At 36.2% G+C, this 17,637-nt stretch overlaps 1 protein-coding gene across 2 annotated transcripts in view; it reads right to left on the bottom strand.

The window, feature by feature from the left end:
• The window catches only part of VMP1 (vacuole membrane protein 1), a 121,635-nt gene that overhangs the window by 49,678 nt on the left and 54,320 nt on the right, over nt 1-17,637 (bottom strand). For both annotated transcript variants that reach the window (XM_049861577.1, XM_049861578.1), the window contains one exon: nt 14,801-14,932. In XM_049861577.1, coding sequence (XP_049717534.1) covers nt 14,801-14,932 — 132 coding nt within the window. The remainder of the gene's footprint in view (nt 1-14,800; nt 14,933-17,637) is intronic.

Here is a 17,637-nt window from a genome sequence, read left to right on the forward strand (position 1 = left end):
TCATGGACTGCCAGAAGAAAAAACAAATATGTCCTGGAAGAACTATAGCCAGAATGCTCCTTAGAAGGCAGGATGGCAAGACTTTGTCTTTTGTACTTTGGTCATGGTATCAAGAGGGGCCAGTCCCTGGAGGACATCATGCTTGGTAAAGTAGGGTGTCAGCAAAAATGAAGAAGACCCTCAAGGAGATGGACTGACACAGTGGCTGCAACAATGGGTTTAAACACAGCAACCATTGTGAGGATGGTGCAGGACCAGACAGTGTTTCCTTCTGTTGAACACAGAATCACTATGACTTGAAATTGACTTGATGGCACCTAACAACAGAGGAGTCATAAAATGTTTCATGAAGGCAGCGGCATATAAGCTTGAAATGCAAGAAGGAATCTGAAAAGTGGACAGGCATATGGCAAGAAATGACAGTGTAAGCAAAATTATGAAGAGGAACAATACTACATGGCTATGGGGGAAAGGTGAATTATTACATTTCACTAGAACAGCAATTTCCAAACCTTAAAAACTGCAGAGTTCTTAATTCAAAAGAAATTACAGCACACTTTGTTGTTGAGTAGATATTCCAGGAGTTCCTTAAACAACTTGAAAAGCACTAATCCCGAGGGTAAAGAATTGTTAAAGGGAGATAAAAATGGATATATAGTTTGGGGGTCAAGTAATAGAGGAAGCTGGATTAAATTGTTTAGATTTCACTCTTCATGCAACTAGGAGCCATTAAAGATTTCTGAGTAGTGAAGTTCCATGACCAGAGATATTTTATTTTTTTAATTTTATTTTGGTTTGTTGTTGAGAATATACACAGCAAAACACACACCAATTCAACAGTTGTTACCTGTACAATTCAGGGACACTGAATAACATTCTTCCAGTTATACAACCATTCTCCTCCTCCTTTGACCAGAGATATTTTAAAGAAAAGTATTCTTTCTTACAAGGTGTGGCAATGGATTGGAAAAAAGGAAACTAGTGAAGATTAGGCCTTTTAGGAAACCATTGGAAAGGTTCAGAAGAGGTGATAAAAGTTTGCACCAGTAGTGGGAAGGCAAAGCAGAGGGCAGATATGAAGAAAAGTGTGGAGGTAGAATTAACAGGTCTTGCAGAATGACGGGATGTATAGAGGGAGTCAGATGGCTCAGATTTTGACAAAAAGTGACTGTGAGGATGAAGAAAAAGATCCTAAAGAGAATAATTTAACCCTGCATGAAATAATCCCCAAAGCACATAAACAGCTATCTAGACCTAACGCTACCCAGTGCTGTCCAGTCGATTCCGACTCATAGCGACCCTATAGGACAGAGTAGAACTGCCCTGTAGAGTTTCCAAGGAGCGCCTAGCTTTTATAAATAATGCTAGGATTGCTCAAGGCCATAGGAAGCTACAAGTACTCATGTCGATTTCCCACAGACTTCTAGTGAAAACATGATAGAAAGCCAAGAGCAAAAGGAAATCAGTTTGGTGGAAAAATACTGCCTAATCTCAATACTGTAGTCATGAAATTAAATCAGATATCATAAGGAATCAGAATACAAATAAATGCTTTAATCATTTTTCTCCAAATATCAGTCAAAACTGGAATTTGAGTAAATATTTAGCTTTAAAACTGCTACTTAGTAACAATTTCCTAGTAAAATCATATATACCCTTTAATCTAGTCGGAGAACACATGGTAAAGCAATGAGAGCCATTTTTTTTTTTTAGTTTTCCTGCTGATGACTTATTCTACTAAAGGGCATTACCTTCAAGAATAAAAAATACATTTTCTAGCTCTTCTCGGGCGGTCCTAATATTTAAATATCTACTCAAAGTCATTAATTTCACTTAATTTGCTGTTTTAGTTACAATTAAGTCAGATTTTTCTGTATTTTATTGCTCCTATCAAATTGGGGGTTTTACAAAACACATGTATCTATAAGCAAATTCCAGCACCAAAGTCAGATAAACTCTTGGCTCCTTGTTAAACTGATTACTGTAAAAACTTTTAAATCACTAAGATATGACCAAAAATATGTCAGTAAAGTAACAGTTTACCAAATAATAACAACATTTTTAATATACCACTAATAACTATTTAAAAAATGTAATAGGAAAAATCATCCAGTTTACAACAAAACATAAAAGTAAATTAAAATCACTGGGAAACTAGTGTTAGAACAATATGCCAATTATTTAACTAGGAACCTCAAAAACAGAAAAGTTAGATTCCTATATCATATTGTATATATAAATTTTTAAAGGATTATATTTAAATGTAAAATAAATAAATAAAACCATAAAAGTACTAAGAGAAAAAACAGCTGAATATTCATTACGTAATCACCACAATCATGATAAATGGAGAAAAAGATTGAAATTGTCAAGGATTCCATTTTACTTGGATTCACAATCAATGGCCATGGAGGCAGCAGTCAAGAAATCAAATGACGCATTGCACTGGGCAAATCTGCTGCAAAAGATCTCTTTAAAGTGTTGAAAAGCAAAGATGCCACCTTGAAGACTAAGGTGGATCTGACCCAAGCCATGGTGTTTTCAATTGCCTCATATGTATGTGAAAGATGGACAATGAATAAAAAAGACCGAAGAAGAATTGACTCCTATGAGTCCTGGTGTTCATGAAGAATATTAAATATACCACCGCCTGCCAAAAGAACGAACAAATCTGTCTTAAAAAACTACAGCCAGAATGCTCCTTAGAAGGGAGGACAGTGAGACTTTGTCTCACATAAATCGGACATGTTATCAGGAGGGATCAGTCACTGGAGAAGGACATCATGCTTAGTAAAGCGGAGGGTCCGTGAAAAACAGGAAGACCCTCAACGAGATGGACTGACACAGAGGCTGAAACAATGCGCTCAAGCATAAAAACGATTGTGAGCATGGCGCAGGACCAGGCAGTGTTTTGTTCGGTCATGAGAATATTTAATGACATAGAAAAGTGTACACAGTAAGTGTTTATTTTCAAACCAAGCCACAAAACAATATGATATGTAATAAATATAAATATCTTATAAATATTTATAAGACTCTTATAAATGGTAGAGGGATGATTTTTACAATAAGCTGTAACATTTTTGTAAATAATTTTACAAATCAGTATTGAGTGTCCATGATATATATGTGAAAAAAGGAAGTTGAGGCTAATGTGTACGGTATGATTCTAGTTTTATATAAAAAGAGTTATATATGTAAAGAAAACAGTTCAGAACATGGTGACTATTACTCTACTTTGGGGAGTATGAGTGTGGGCTATCGCTTTTTACTTTATAGTACTTTTAGAATGCTTAAATCTTATTACTGTAAGATTTATTGTGTAATTAAAAAACAGGCAAATCTGGAAAAAATAATAGAAGCAAAGATCCTAAGACCAATCTGAGATGGAGAAAATTAATAATATTTTTAGAATAGTGGATTTAGAAATAAAATGAAAAAAAAAAAAAACCTCTTAAATTGTTACAAATTTATCTGCAAAGTAAAAAACTGAAAAACAAAAACATGAATGGTTCGCATCAATGTGTCAAAATAGCTGAGGTATAAGATTAGATCTTACTTTGATATATTAATAGCCCAGGGTTAGCAAGAAAAAAAAAACAAAACCCAAAAACTACTCTTTGCCAAGCCACGGCATAAAACTCTTCTTTGAATAATGAATTAAAATATTAGTATTCTCTCAGATAATCTGTAATACGAAAAGGTGGCAACAGCTCCCTCCCTAACTGTCCATCTTCCCTACTGCAAGCAAGCAAACGAAACCCCACACAACCCGTTGCCTAAAACTGGAGGAAAATATGTAGGCATAATTATAGTAGCATGCCTCAAAATCTACAACTGGCCACAAAATTGACAGAAAATGGTAAAGAAAACATGAAAGTGAAGGAAGAAAGAAAAAATATAGGGGGTATTTTTTAATAGTTCTTTATTTCATTAATCTGGATGGAAATGTGGATGAATTGTGGTGCAATAAGCAAAGCACTAATCTTGGAGTCAGAAAACTGGGTTGAGTTTTCACTCTGAGATCAACTGGCTGTGTTTGTGAGTGTGTTTCCTTGTTTACAAATCACAGGATAATATCTTCTACTCACAGTTGTACTAGGTACTTTATTCAAGTACCTAATACACAGATTTTTACTGACTCCTTAGAAAGAAAACTAAGAGGGAACACCACCAAGTTGTCATGGTCCGTTACTATTTTCTCTTTTATCATATTAGTTCACATAATTACTTTCTAGGTTGACTGTATAATAACTTGACAGTACAAAATTGATAATAGCAACTTTGGGTAAAAAACATTACATAAAATCTTCATAATGAGTATATAATTTCTGATTAAAGGACATGAAATAGAACGTGCACATCTTGCTTACTTGATTTTTCAACTTAGGCAAATATGAAATTACTGGATAAGAAATGTATGGTTTATCCTAAAATAGTGATTGTAATTATTGGTTTTATAGGATGAAAACAGCCAAACCTCATAACCATCAGAAGTATTGTATACTGTCTGGTTTCTATGACTGAAAACAGATGAAGTGCAATTAGAGAAGACCCAGCCAAAAAGTAACTAAAATAATCAAGGCCATAAGAGCGAAAAATATTATTATCTTAACAGTGGATAAAGCCTGAAAGAAGCAACAGTCAAAGTCTTTAATTGTTCAAATATATGGGTAAGATAAACCATGATTTACTTCTTCACATTCTAAAAGATGTGAATTTTGGGAAGTTGAGCCTTTAGATGGTAATATGTTTAAAGAACGTATCCCAGGTTCAAAAAGCTGCAAAGAATCAAATGCATCGTCCATTCCAATGTTATAACCAATGTAGGGAGTGCCATGTATGGGATTCCTGAAACACCATATAGAGGAAGGCACTTATTCTGTTTGAAACAGCAATTCCATTTGTAGACAATTAAACCTGACAGCAAGTTCTTTTTTTATGTTGGGCCAAGATGGACCTCAGAAGATTTCTACCCACTGCAGTTCATATAAGGTTTCTCTTATATATGGCTTTTCTGGCCTTCGAATTCTGCCAAAAGTGACTGGCTGGGCCACAATCTTACAAGGGATTGGTTAGTCTACTGTGCAAATAGGGTGTGTAAGACTACACAATAGGATTAAGTAACCTTGCAGGGATTGGCTGATTACTATGCAAATTAAGTTGACTATGGCCTACCAAGGGGATTGGTCAGCTTGTGGTCCAGTAAGAGGGCCGTGACTTGAAATTGACAAGAAGTAGGCTTACATGACAGCTAACTGCACAGAGGTTGAGGGGGACCTCACTACAATCAAGAAGAGCCTGAAGTGGAGTGCGTCCTTTGGACCCAAGGTCCCTGCGCTGAGAACCTCTTCACGTAGGAGGGAGAGCTGTAATACTGGAGATGGTGAGAAATGGCAGCAACAGGAGTGGCAGGAACCAGGAGATTGGCAGGAGGTGGCTGAACCAGGCTTGCCCCATGGTGCCATGCAAGAGAGATCTGAGAGATCTGAGTGCCTCTGGGCAAGCTTGCTGGCAGAGTGAGGTGGTTCCAGGCACTTGTCCCTAGAGCCAAAGAGCTGTTACACTTGCTAGTGCAGAGCACCATCAAGATAAGGACTGCCTGCAGGCACAGCTGACAGAAGGGCTCCCTGCCTGTAAGCATGGCAGAGAAGGACCTGAGAGCCCTCCTGGTTGAAAGCTGTCCTGATTAATGAACTGTATCCTGTCTCCTGAGTTGTATCTTGTTATTTCCACATTGATCCTGACCCTGAGTTGTACCTTATTACTTCCCTAATTAACCACATAACTGTGAGTATGGCCTGTGAGTTTTGTGTGGCTATTGCAACAAATTATTGAACCCAGAAGAGAAGTAGAGAGTGTGATGGGGAGGATGGCTGATGTCAGAAATGGTGAAAAACCTGGAGAGTGGAGGTATGTCTGACCTGTACCTCACAAGAATCTGCTTTGGGCTGATGGTGATTCTCATCTCCACTCCTGAAGTTAGATGAGGTCTGATGCTACTATCATACACCAGTATTTCTACTATAAAACTTGCCTCTGTAGCTTCTCAGCATGAATGTGTCCTCTTGCTTCCGAAGTAAAACTTTTTTGCATATTTGATAAGCTCATCACTTTCTCCTTTGAGGTTAAACGTGTCTTTTCGACATTTACATCACATGATTTCTAGATCATTTACCATCTGATTCCCTCCTCTGAAGACAAACTCTAGTTTGTTAAAGTTCTATCTTGTTAAAAATGATACTACAGGAGGCTTCCCATTTCAAGATGTCCAAACAAAGACCATCACCCCATGACAGATAAAGATGGCTGAGGTTCACTCTTCAGCCTAAGATTAGACAGACCCACAAAACAAAAAGAAACTAAAGGGGTACACCAGCCCAGGGGCTAAGGCTAGAAGGCAGGAAGGGACAGGAAAGCTGTTAATAGGGAACCAAAAAGTCAAGAAGGGGAGAGTATTGACATGCTGTGGGGTTGGTAACCAACGTCACAAAACAGTATGTGTACTCACTGTTTAATGAGAAGTTAGTTTGTTCTGTAAGCCATCTAAAGTAGAATTAAAAAATAAAAAAAGATGGCTGAAAATTCTTTGATATTCCTCCCAATGAGAGGTAAAATCTAATTACCTCCCCGTGTATTTGGGCTAGCTTTAGCAATCTGTTGAATCAACAGACTGTAGCAGAAGTGACTGGGATTTCCAAGGTTATATCACAAGAAAAAGCCTTGAATTTTCTGTGTGGGTCTTTAGGAACCCTTGTTCTTGGAACTCAGGGTCCACGCTAAGAGGAAGTCCAAGCAGCCCCATGAAGAGGAACTGAGCCCCCCAGCCATCAGCTCCAGCTGAACTCCAAGCTAACACTCAGCACCAACTTGCCAGACATGTGAGTACAACATCTTAGAAGTGGATCCTCCAGCCTCAGTAAAGCTACTTTGTCCAAATTGCATATCTGTAAGCAAAATGAATGAATTTTGGGGTAGTTGTTACTCTGCAATTGAGAACTGGAATATCCCTTGTCATCAAAATAACTGCAAACCATAGAAAACAGAAAATGGAAAAATGAACACTGTCTTTGACGAAACCAATATTAATAAGCGAAGACAGGGACAGATAGAAGATTATACCTGAAAGCCTGCTAGGAAGAATACGAAAAAGAAGCAAACAGATTTGCCCTGTAGAACCCCGGAAAGGTTCTTCAGCAGAATTGCAGAAGTGGCTGGGGAAGGACTGAAAACAAGGTGACTGTATAAGTAGTCCCATCCCTACTTAGGACAGTCAGATATGCTGAGTAGGAAACATAGGTATATTCCCTAGAGAAAGTAAACCACAGGTTCCTAGCTCAGGACATATTTGTGCTTAAGTCTGTGCAGGCATTCGGGACTGAACACAGAGGAGGTTAAGTGAAAGTCTACATACTAAATGTAAATCTCTAATCGCCCTTTCCCCAATGTAGCATTACAATGTCAGCAGCCAGGTTTACATTACCCAGGCAAAAAATGGGAGGATCTTTCACTTGAGAAACTAAACTATCCCAAAGGAAAGATCAACAGATAGAGTTGCTCAATAAATACGCCAGCTGCCACTCCATCATCCCACAGAGAAGTCCCACTATCACTAAGTCTTGTCTCCACAGTTTCTGTTCAGCCTTTAAGTGCCTTACTCTTACACATTTCCCAAAAATAATGGACTCTAGATTGATAAAATCTCTTGAGAACCTAGCAGAATAAATTTAAAAAGACCCATACCTCAGACAATGAACTTAAAAACTCCCAGAGATAGAGGGAAAAAAAAAAAAACTCCTAGAGAAAAACAAAACAAAAAAATTGGCTGCCTAAAAAGAAAGAGGAATCAGAGGGGCATTAGCCTTCTCAATACTAACAGCACAAATTTGAAGACAATCAAGCAATGCCTTCCAAATTCTAAGAAAAAAAGGATTTTCAACCTAGACTTCTATATTTGGATAATCAATTAAGTGTGACAGAAGAACACAAACATTTTTCAGAACAAAAGGCTCCATATTTTTCGCCTGCTCATCCTTTCCCAGGAAGCTACTGGCAGGTGTTCAACCAAAGTGAGGGAGTAAATCAAGAAAAAGAAAAACCAAGAATCCAAACCAAGAGAGAAGCAAAAGGGAATTATATCATGATAAGTGTGCAGAAGGCCAAGAGAACAGCAAGTCCAGATTGGTGAAGGAGCAGAGAGGGCTCTACAATGACGACTCCAAGAAAAAAATGGAATTGATACTTTCTAGGTGTCACCAAGTACAAAGTGTTATTGAGAGATGTTTTATAGAGCTGGTGGAGGCGGGGCAGAAGACAAGTCAGAGATTTAAAGAAACAATACAAATGAAAAAATGTTAACTCCAAGAAAAACAACAAGCTTTACAGAAAAGAAAAATAATCTCAGTCTATGAGCTGGCTTAACGGAGAACAATACTTACACAAAGAATTAACGAAAACACTGAGTATAAATTTAATTTTAAGGGATGTGGATCACATATTTAGAGGTGTTGTTTGTTTTATAAGCTATGATTCCGGCCCCAAACCCAGACCTGCTGAATTAGAATCTAAGGATGAAGCTCAGTAACCTGCAATTATAACAAATGATAGTCCAATATATCTGATCCTATCTAATTCTTTTGTACAAACACAATCTTCTCTGTTGTGCCTAGAGTGCGTAAGCACATTTAATGACTCAGAAAAAATGTTTCAAATATACAAAACAAGGTGGATCAAACAAGAATTGTCAATAAATGCTAACACCACTGGATAAAAGGCTGTATGGAAACAAGATGCTCCCTTTTCAAAATATCAGATCACTTATTGATTACAAAAGGAAAATAAATACCTGTACAATCTGGCGGACACCATGTTACCTAAATGATCAAACTGACATAATGTAATTCTAATGTGAGGCACTAAGAATACATATAAACACCTAGAATACACAGCTGTCAATGAGAATTAACGAAAATAAAAATGTTTAACTTAAATCCAGGCACAAGGAGAAATTTAGAGAAAACCAAATCAAGGAGATGTTCTGCAAAACAAAACGTCAACGCCAAAAAAAGGTTGAAAAAAAAAAAGGGCAAGAAGTGCTCTAGATTAAAGAAGACTAAGTAGAGGGACGTGGCAACTAAATGCAACCATAGGTGGAAAAAAAAGCAACTATAAAAAATACTGTTGGGACAATTGGGAATATTTGGATGTGGATAAATATCAACACGCATGAAATTTACACTGTGGTTTTGTAGGAGATTGCTCTTGTTAGAATATAATGCTGAATGGGTTAGGGATGGATTATTGTGTCAGCAACTTTTCTCAAATGATTCATATACAAAAAAGACTGTGTGTGTATATAAATATGTATATACATGTACACATACATCAAGATAAGTCTCAGAAAAAATGCCTGGTGATCTACCTCCAAAAAAAATCAGCCATTGAAAACCCTATCGAGCACAGTTCTACTCTGACACACATGGGATAGCCATGAGTGGGGATGAACTCCACTGCAACTGGTGTTGGTATACATATACCACGTTCACACATAGAGAAAACAAATATTACAAAATGTTAAAAACTGGTGACATGAGAGGTATAGAGGTGTTCACTGTACAAGTCAACCTTTCTGGAGCTTTAAAATAAGTTTTAAGGTAAAAAAGATAAAGTATGGATACTGTGATACTATTTTAGTAAAATAAATATAGTTTATTATACAAATACATATGTAAGTACACAGAAAAGACAAACCAGTTAAAGTAATAACAACAGTAGTTAGCTCTGGTGGTAGGATCAAAGGCAGTTAATTTTCTTTGTGCTTCTTCTAGATAATCTTTAATTACTATTTACCACCTCGTGGCACAGTGGTTAAGTGCTCAGCTGCTAACCGAAAGGTTAGAGGTTCGAACCACCAACTGTTCCACAGGGGAAAGATCTGGCAGTTGGCTACTATAAATATTACAGCCTAGGAAACCCTATGGGGCAGTTCCACTCTGAGTCACAATCAACTTGATGGCAACATTTGTGGTTTGATTTTTTATATATGATAAAAAGAGCCCTGTGGCACAGTGGTTAAGCGCTTGGCTGGTAACTGAAAGGTTGGTGGTCCGAACTCACCGACTGCTCTATGGGATAAAGATGTGGCAGTCTGTTTCCATGAAGCTTTACGGCCTTAGATACTTTATGGGACAGTTCTAATCTGTCCTATGAGGTCTATATGAGTCAGAAGTGACTTGATGGCAACGAAATTTGGTTTTGCTACACATGATAAAAGTTTTGAAAAACTAAAATGTGATCCTGTAATAATTAAAGAAAAAGATTGAAATTATATTATTTTTACCTATCAATTGGACAAAAAACAAAGCAAGAGAGCAGGAGGGAATACAGTATTGGCAAGAGTCTGGGAATGAACAATCTCATATGCTGGTAGTAGGTGTATAAATTGATAGGTCTGTGGAAAGTAATGTAAGTACCGTATTTTTACCCAAATAACACGTGCCTTCTATGTTTGTTTGCCAACCACCTCCCCACCACCACCTGGTGGGGCGGGGGGAGGGTGCAGGTGGCAAACAAACCTAGAAGGCCTGTTATTTGCATAAAAATATGGTAAATAAAATTAAGGTTGTATCACTTGTCCATTATCACATATGAGGGCTGGACAGAGAGATGCACTTCAAAGGTATAGGTAGCCATTGCCCAAAGCAGTGCAAACCAAGGAATGATGAGGGGGAATGTAGATACCAACAGAAGCCAGACAACGGTTTCCAATATGACCACCAAATCCCAAGTCCTAATAGACCACAGGACAATGACTTGAGAATCAGTGCATCTTTCCCGGGTAACCACTATTAGTCCTATAAGGTGAGCAGCAGCAGGGGTTAATTTATTTAACGCGCTTAATAATTCTCCTAAGCAATGTTAAAGAGTTCAGATTAATTGGTTAACACACGTCAAAACCATAAAAATGCCTAAACCTTTTGATGCAATAATTCCACTTCTAGGATCTTAAGGAAATCAGAGACATGCACCACTATTTATATACAATGATTCTCTAGCTCACAACAGTATTTCTAAGTCAAAAATGGAATCTAACTGTTCAAAATGGGAAGTTGTTAAATGAATGATAGCATATTTACATGACAGCACATAATGTCCACTGAAGACCATGTTCTCAAAAATATTTATGAATGTGGGAAATGGCTCCAATTTATTAAATGAAAAGATTAAAGGTGTAAATCAGGATATGATGGGGGTCTGAACTCAATTTTGTTGGAGAAAATACATATATGTGCATATAAAAAAAATGAAAGACAAATCAAATGTTGAGAAACAGTAAAATTATGGATGATATTAATTTTTCTCTTTTGAAGTTCTTTTCCGTATTTTTCATTCTTTTTTTTTTTTTTTTTGCAGTGAATACATTAGTTAGGTAATTAGAAAAAACAATCCACCTGAATGGAATGAAATAGTTTTTTTTTTTTTAATTAAGGAAAAGTAAATTTTAAACTGTAGAATGATATGCAATCATTCCTAGATATTCAATAAGTAGTTTAGAATAATATGAAAATGAAAATTAATATGAAAAGTTCCATATTTTTCTTACTTTTACCCCAAATTTTAAGTGCACTGAGAGCTTAGAAGTGGGAATATGTATTCTGCAATATCTATTCCAATAAGGGAACAGAGTACAAGAAGTCTCGATAGGATTTAGTCTACCTTTTCTTCCATTAATTAGCTTTGCCTAATTACAATTAAAAAGAGCCCTAGTGGTACAGTAGTTAAGCACTAGGCCGCTAAGTAGAACCCATCAGCGGTTCCAAAGGAGAAAGATATGACAGTTTGCTTCTGTAAAGGTTGCAGACTTGGTTCTCATAAAAAGACCAGACTTAATGGTTTGACTGAGAGTAGAAGGACCCCAGTGGTCATGGTCCCCAGGTCTTCTGTTACCCCAAGACAAGAACCATTCCCAAAGTCAACTCTTCAGACAAGGATTGCACTGGACAATGGGATAGAAAATGATACTGGTGAAGAACGAGCTTCTTGGATCAAGTAGACACATAAGACTATGTTGGCATCTCTTGTCTGGAGGGGAGATGAGAGGGCAGAGGGGTTCGAAAGCTGGCCAATGGACACGAAAAGAGAGAGTGCAGGGAAGGAGTGTGCTGTCTCAAAAATATATAAATTTTTGTATGAATGAATGACTTGATTTGTGAACTTTCACTTAAAGTACAATAAAAAAAAAAAAAAAAAAGATTACAGCCTTGGAAATCCCATGGGGCAGTTCTACTCAGTCCTGTAGGGCTGCTATCATTCAGAACAGACTTGACGGCATCCAGTAATAATAATCACAATTAAACTAAAGGAAGAATAAAAAAATTTCAAAAAGATTGGCATGCATCAAAAAGTGTAAAACACTAAAACATTTTACGTGGCTATCAGTGCCCTCTGAAATTTTTGAGTAGCTTGGTAGCCCTACATGTAGACAGGTTTGTTTGTAGAAATTCAGGATCAGGTTGTTTCTGATCTGTTTGGCACCCAAGCCACAGCATAAAAATTTAAAGCTGCAAGCCACCTTAGACTTACTCTATTTCAACTTGCTGATTTTATACAGATGAAGAAAAAAAAGCTTCAGAGATGTTAAATGACATACATTAATCAGTGCCGCAACAGCTGTCAAAAGTGGAAAACTCGCCCTTCTGCTTTTGTGGATGGGTAAGGTTTCAGTAATTGGAACATACCAGTGATGCTGGCATTCTGAGTTGGTTCCAGCTCTAACTTTAAAGGCAGGTAATAATGTCCCGATCTACTCTTTTCTATAAAATTAGAGGAATGGTACTTCCCAATATTATCTCAGAGCTAATACCAAAAACCAAACCAAATCCGTTGCCATCAAGTTGATTCCAAATCATAGGAATCCTACGGGACAGAGTAGAACCACCCATAGAGTTTTCAAGGAGGGCCTGGTGGATTCAAACTGCTGACCTTTTACAGCAGCCATAGCACTTAACCACTACGCCACGAGGGTTTCCTCAGAGCTAATACAAAGGGCAAATTAGATAATAGATTTTAAAAAGCATTAAAAGTAATGAAAAGTTTGTTAGTAGTAAATATTAGCATTAACAAGCATCACGATGTCAAGAACAGAAGGTATACTATTCGGTTGATGGATAAGGCAAAGCAGACACAAGGACAACCTGCCTCTTTCCACGCAGATCAGATGTTTCATAGCCCTTCACTTGTTTTAAATTTGGCTATTCTACATTCGTGTTTGAAAGTTTTGTTTTCAATTAAAAGAACTGTCCTTGGTTGATTTTCACTTCATGTTTTTTAAAAACCCCATATAACATTGAAATATATGTTTTTCTTCTTTTTTTTTTTTCCTTCTAGGGCAATGGTTTTTAACTTTTGTGGCTTCAGATTCCTCCAAGAAGAAAACTATGAACTCATTCCTCAAGAAACTGTATGTGAACATATGTGGACACACACACTCACAAACAAACAATATCCAAAATTTTCAAAAGTTAATGAACAAATTTGGGGAGGTAGATACATTTCATAAATAATCTTTTAAAATGCCTTTTTTATATCCTTTTTGTTTATGTCTATGTTGACTTCTGCTGCCATCCCTAAGATGAAGACTCAATTAGTTAATGCTCTTAGTTTTCCTGCAAAAGCTAAAACATCTATTCACCAACACCGAGATAGAGGTTGACACACAGTTTGTGTGCAGGTCAAAATGCCTCAGCTAAGTATGGTATACAAAAAAAAAAAAAGTATGGTATAGCTTGCCTAAACCTGGAAGTTAGTTTTTTCTAGTTTGGAGGTTTACCTTGGCCCATTTTGAGGATACTTTCTAGAACCCTCAGGGGTAAAGAGCCATTATTATGACTGAGGGTAAGGCTAGTCTAAATTGCTGAAAAGTTTGAATTATTAAATATAAATTAAAAAGGAAGTTTTATTATTATCTAGTATAGCTAATACTACATATTGCTTACTAGTTTAAAGCTTTAATGACTATTTAAGAATGTGATATAATTAGTATATTCACTTAGTAAACATTTCAGCAGCTCTGAGCACCATGGGGGATAGCATTAGGATGAAATCACATTGCTAGCAGTTTTAGGAGTAGAAATGGCCACTACAGAAATAACTACAAATAAAGTTGTATGAAGTTCGGAGAAAGGAGAGGAACTTTAAATGAGGTAAGACAAGTGTGTGTGTTTTTGCTGAAGGCTTCCTTAAGATTAGATTTTTCTTTTTTTTTTGAGCCTCGAAGAATAAGTAGTCTCTATCTGTAAAAACATACTTGACATGTAGAAGTTCCTGGGGGAAAATGACATCTTTCAAACTTACTTATGATACTAATCGGTCTGGAAAAAAAACTTTTTTACCCACTGCTAGTACAAAGGATAAGTTTACTTTGGAGTAAGAGCTGGTTCACCTATTTATTTGTCCCTTTTATTTATGCAGTGTTCTGCTTGGTAATGCTTATAAACATATAACAGAAAGAATGTTTCAGCTCCTTACCCCTTTAACCTCATTGACAACATGAATTTACCTTGATATCTGACAACAGGTATTTTAGCTTAGTATGAGTTCCCTTATCAACTCTGTACTTCTGTATACGAAGACCAAGATTATTATCAACTTTACATTTCAGCTCTTCTGAATATTCTATCCCAGACCATATTTTTACTTTGGCAGTTTTCTTCTTCAGAGTAACTACCAAATATTCAACATTAATCATAACCTCCTTAGGGATAATTAAGGTGTTCTATTTATTGTTACCCACTGTTCTTACTTGTGCAGTCTCTGCATGTTCCAGCATCTCTTCAAATTCCTGATACTCTTCATCGTCTGGTTCAGCACCTGAGAGGCGAGCTGCCCTCGCCATGAAATATGGAGGCAGTTCTCCGATTGCTGTACCAACACCCTAGACGAAAAACCAAAACATTCACATGAAGTTTTGCTCGCAACACAGTGACACTAAATAGATTAAATCTAAACCGACCTATGTTGCCAAAAGCATTCTGAGATGCAATGCACTGGGAGGAAAGCATACGTTACATCATCACAAGGACCTAAGTTTGAACACTAGCCCTGGATCTGTGCAATGCCAGGCAAGATAATACACGTAAAAGTCCTAGACAATCCTTTGGTGTGTTCCAGGCACGATTCTTCCTCTCTACCCTGTTAGTTTAGAAATAGTAATGAATAAATCTAGAAAATGCATTATTTTTATAACAATGTTATACCCATTTTTCTTTTTTTAAGATTAGAGCCAACATATGTACTTATTCTGACATTTTTGGTAGTTTTTTTTTCTCCTGTTCTAATATTCAAATCATCTAGTAATGAAAATTCACCAGCACAGCTGTTAGATAAATATTTTCTAGGAAACCTTCCGGCATTTCGGATGTTGCTTTAATCCCAATACTACTTCTTTGTGTAGAGTTAAAACTTTTAACAAATTGTGGTCAGGAAGCTCCTTGAAAACTCAACATTAGGATGGATAAATTTTCACCACAGGAAGAATGTTTATTTCCTCAGGACACTGAGTGACTCATGTTTTAATCACTTTGTGAACTTTTGTTTTTGAAGAGAATTTTTATTATTTTGTTTTTAAATCAGCTTAGGACATAAGGATAAAAACAAAAGTCGATGAACTAGGAACTTGGTTTGGATTTTTGTGTCTTAAATACAGAATAAGTAATAATGCAATTGGCATATAGTCTCTAGGGAAGTTCTCATCTTTAAGCCATACAGACTTCTTTTTGCACTGAGTGTGATAGTTAATGAAAAAGTCTTTCAATTTGCTCTGTCCTAGGGCGCTGCCTCCAGCCGCCTTGCAAATAAACCCCACCAGACAAGATCAAATTCAAACATTTTGTGATTACATTGTTAAATGTCAATGTGTAAAAATCAACAATTTCTAAGTGCAACTACACTATCTATATGTGGCACTGACTTAAGTGCCAAAAGAGTAAGGTTATATTTGGTCGATGAAGAGATGGGGGGAGAAAGACACATAGAAGGATACAGGGATAAAACACAAACCATATTTTGGTAAACAAGAAAAGTTAAAGTTGGTCAATTTTGGAGAATGCTAAGGAACCAATTCATTATTTTAAAAACTGGCAAAGTCAAATATATAAGAAAGAAATATATACAACTATGAAGTGTTATCTTGTAAAACAAAACGAACGAAAAAACCGTCAAACCCCCAGATCTAACTATATCAGCTTACAGGAAACACAGAGAACAGAGGAACACATTTAAACGACACCAACTGGAAAACAATTAGCAAAATCCTGACTGTGAAAAACTCTATTTGACAAACAGTGCAGCTTCTTCAACAAATAAACTGAAAAAAAAAAAAAGAAAAAAAAATTTATCCAGGAAGATTTGAACACTAAATTAGATAACCGATTTTAAGAAACCATTGTTAATTTCTTTTAGCTGTGATGATGGTACTGTGGTTATTATTACTATTATTATTAAAGTTCTTCCTTATCTTTCAGAGGTAACTTATGGTATTTACAGATGAAATGTGGTATGATACCTGGGATTTCCTTCAAAATAACAAGAGAATAGGGACAGGTATAGACAAAATAATTTTAGCCATGAGTTAATATTAGTTGGAGTTGAGTGAAAACGTATTGAGCTCATTATACAATTCTCTCTGCTTTTAGATATGTTTGAAATAAAAAGAAAAAAAATTAATTGCCACATTTTCTTCAAAACATGAACTTCCCTTAAAACCTGTTAAGTCAGTTTTCAATAGTTCTGAAAGCAACCCAGAAGATTCAAACTCATGACAAGTTTCCTTAGAGTAAAAGGAAGTGTTACATGGACTGAAATGAAATCCAAAGATTATTTATACTTAGATAACCATATTTATTGTATTAACTCCGCTCATGTTTTCCCATATTAACAAGGAACAAGAACCATTTTTAAGATGATCGTGAGTCAGTAGTCTTTTTACGCAAATAAATAAAAAGGAAATACAGTCACATAGGCAGGTCCCAAAAAACATATTATATCAGAGACATAATATATATCCTAGACACAGTTATCTAAAATTAGATACTTGTTTCACAACTCTTACAATTTTACAATTCTTACAAAACCACAAAAAAACTATGGAACACAAAAAACTGTGAGGTTAGGTTTAATTAAGGGGAGGGACTGACTGGCTTTCTCATTGTAAAAGAAATCCAACAGATCAAAATCTGATAGCTTTTAAAAACCATCTACTATATAACAACTAGGGTTTTGGGGTTATATACCAACTTATTATCTTGGATTTTTACGACTGAAGGAGTGTATAATATGCAAAAAATATGCAAATCCAAGGGATAACACAGTATCTTCCTGAAGTGCCAATTTTATTCAAAGATTATTAAGGGAAGAGATCCTAAATTTTTGTGCTTTTAAAAAGTTTTGTCAAGTAGATTCATAAGCAAATCAGCAGCCTCTTGTTTTTTTTATGTTAGAAAATTTATGTTTAATGGTGCAAACCTGGAGAACAGAAAGTTTTATTTGTGCTGACTATTCAGGAAAGATGATAGCTTTAATATGATTTAATACTCTTTAAAAATAAAACCATTTAAATATTCCAACTAGAAACACTGGTGA

This window comes from Elephas maximus, chromosome 19 (genome assembly GCF_024166365.1).
Source record: "Elephas maximus indicus isolate mEleMax1 chromosome 19, mEleMax1 primary haplotype, whole genome shotgun sequence".
Lineage (NCBI taxonomy): Eukaryota > Metazoa > Chordata > Mammalia > Proboscidea > Elephantidae > Elephas > Elephas maximus.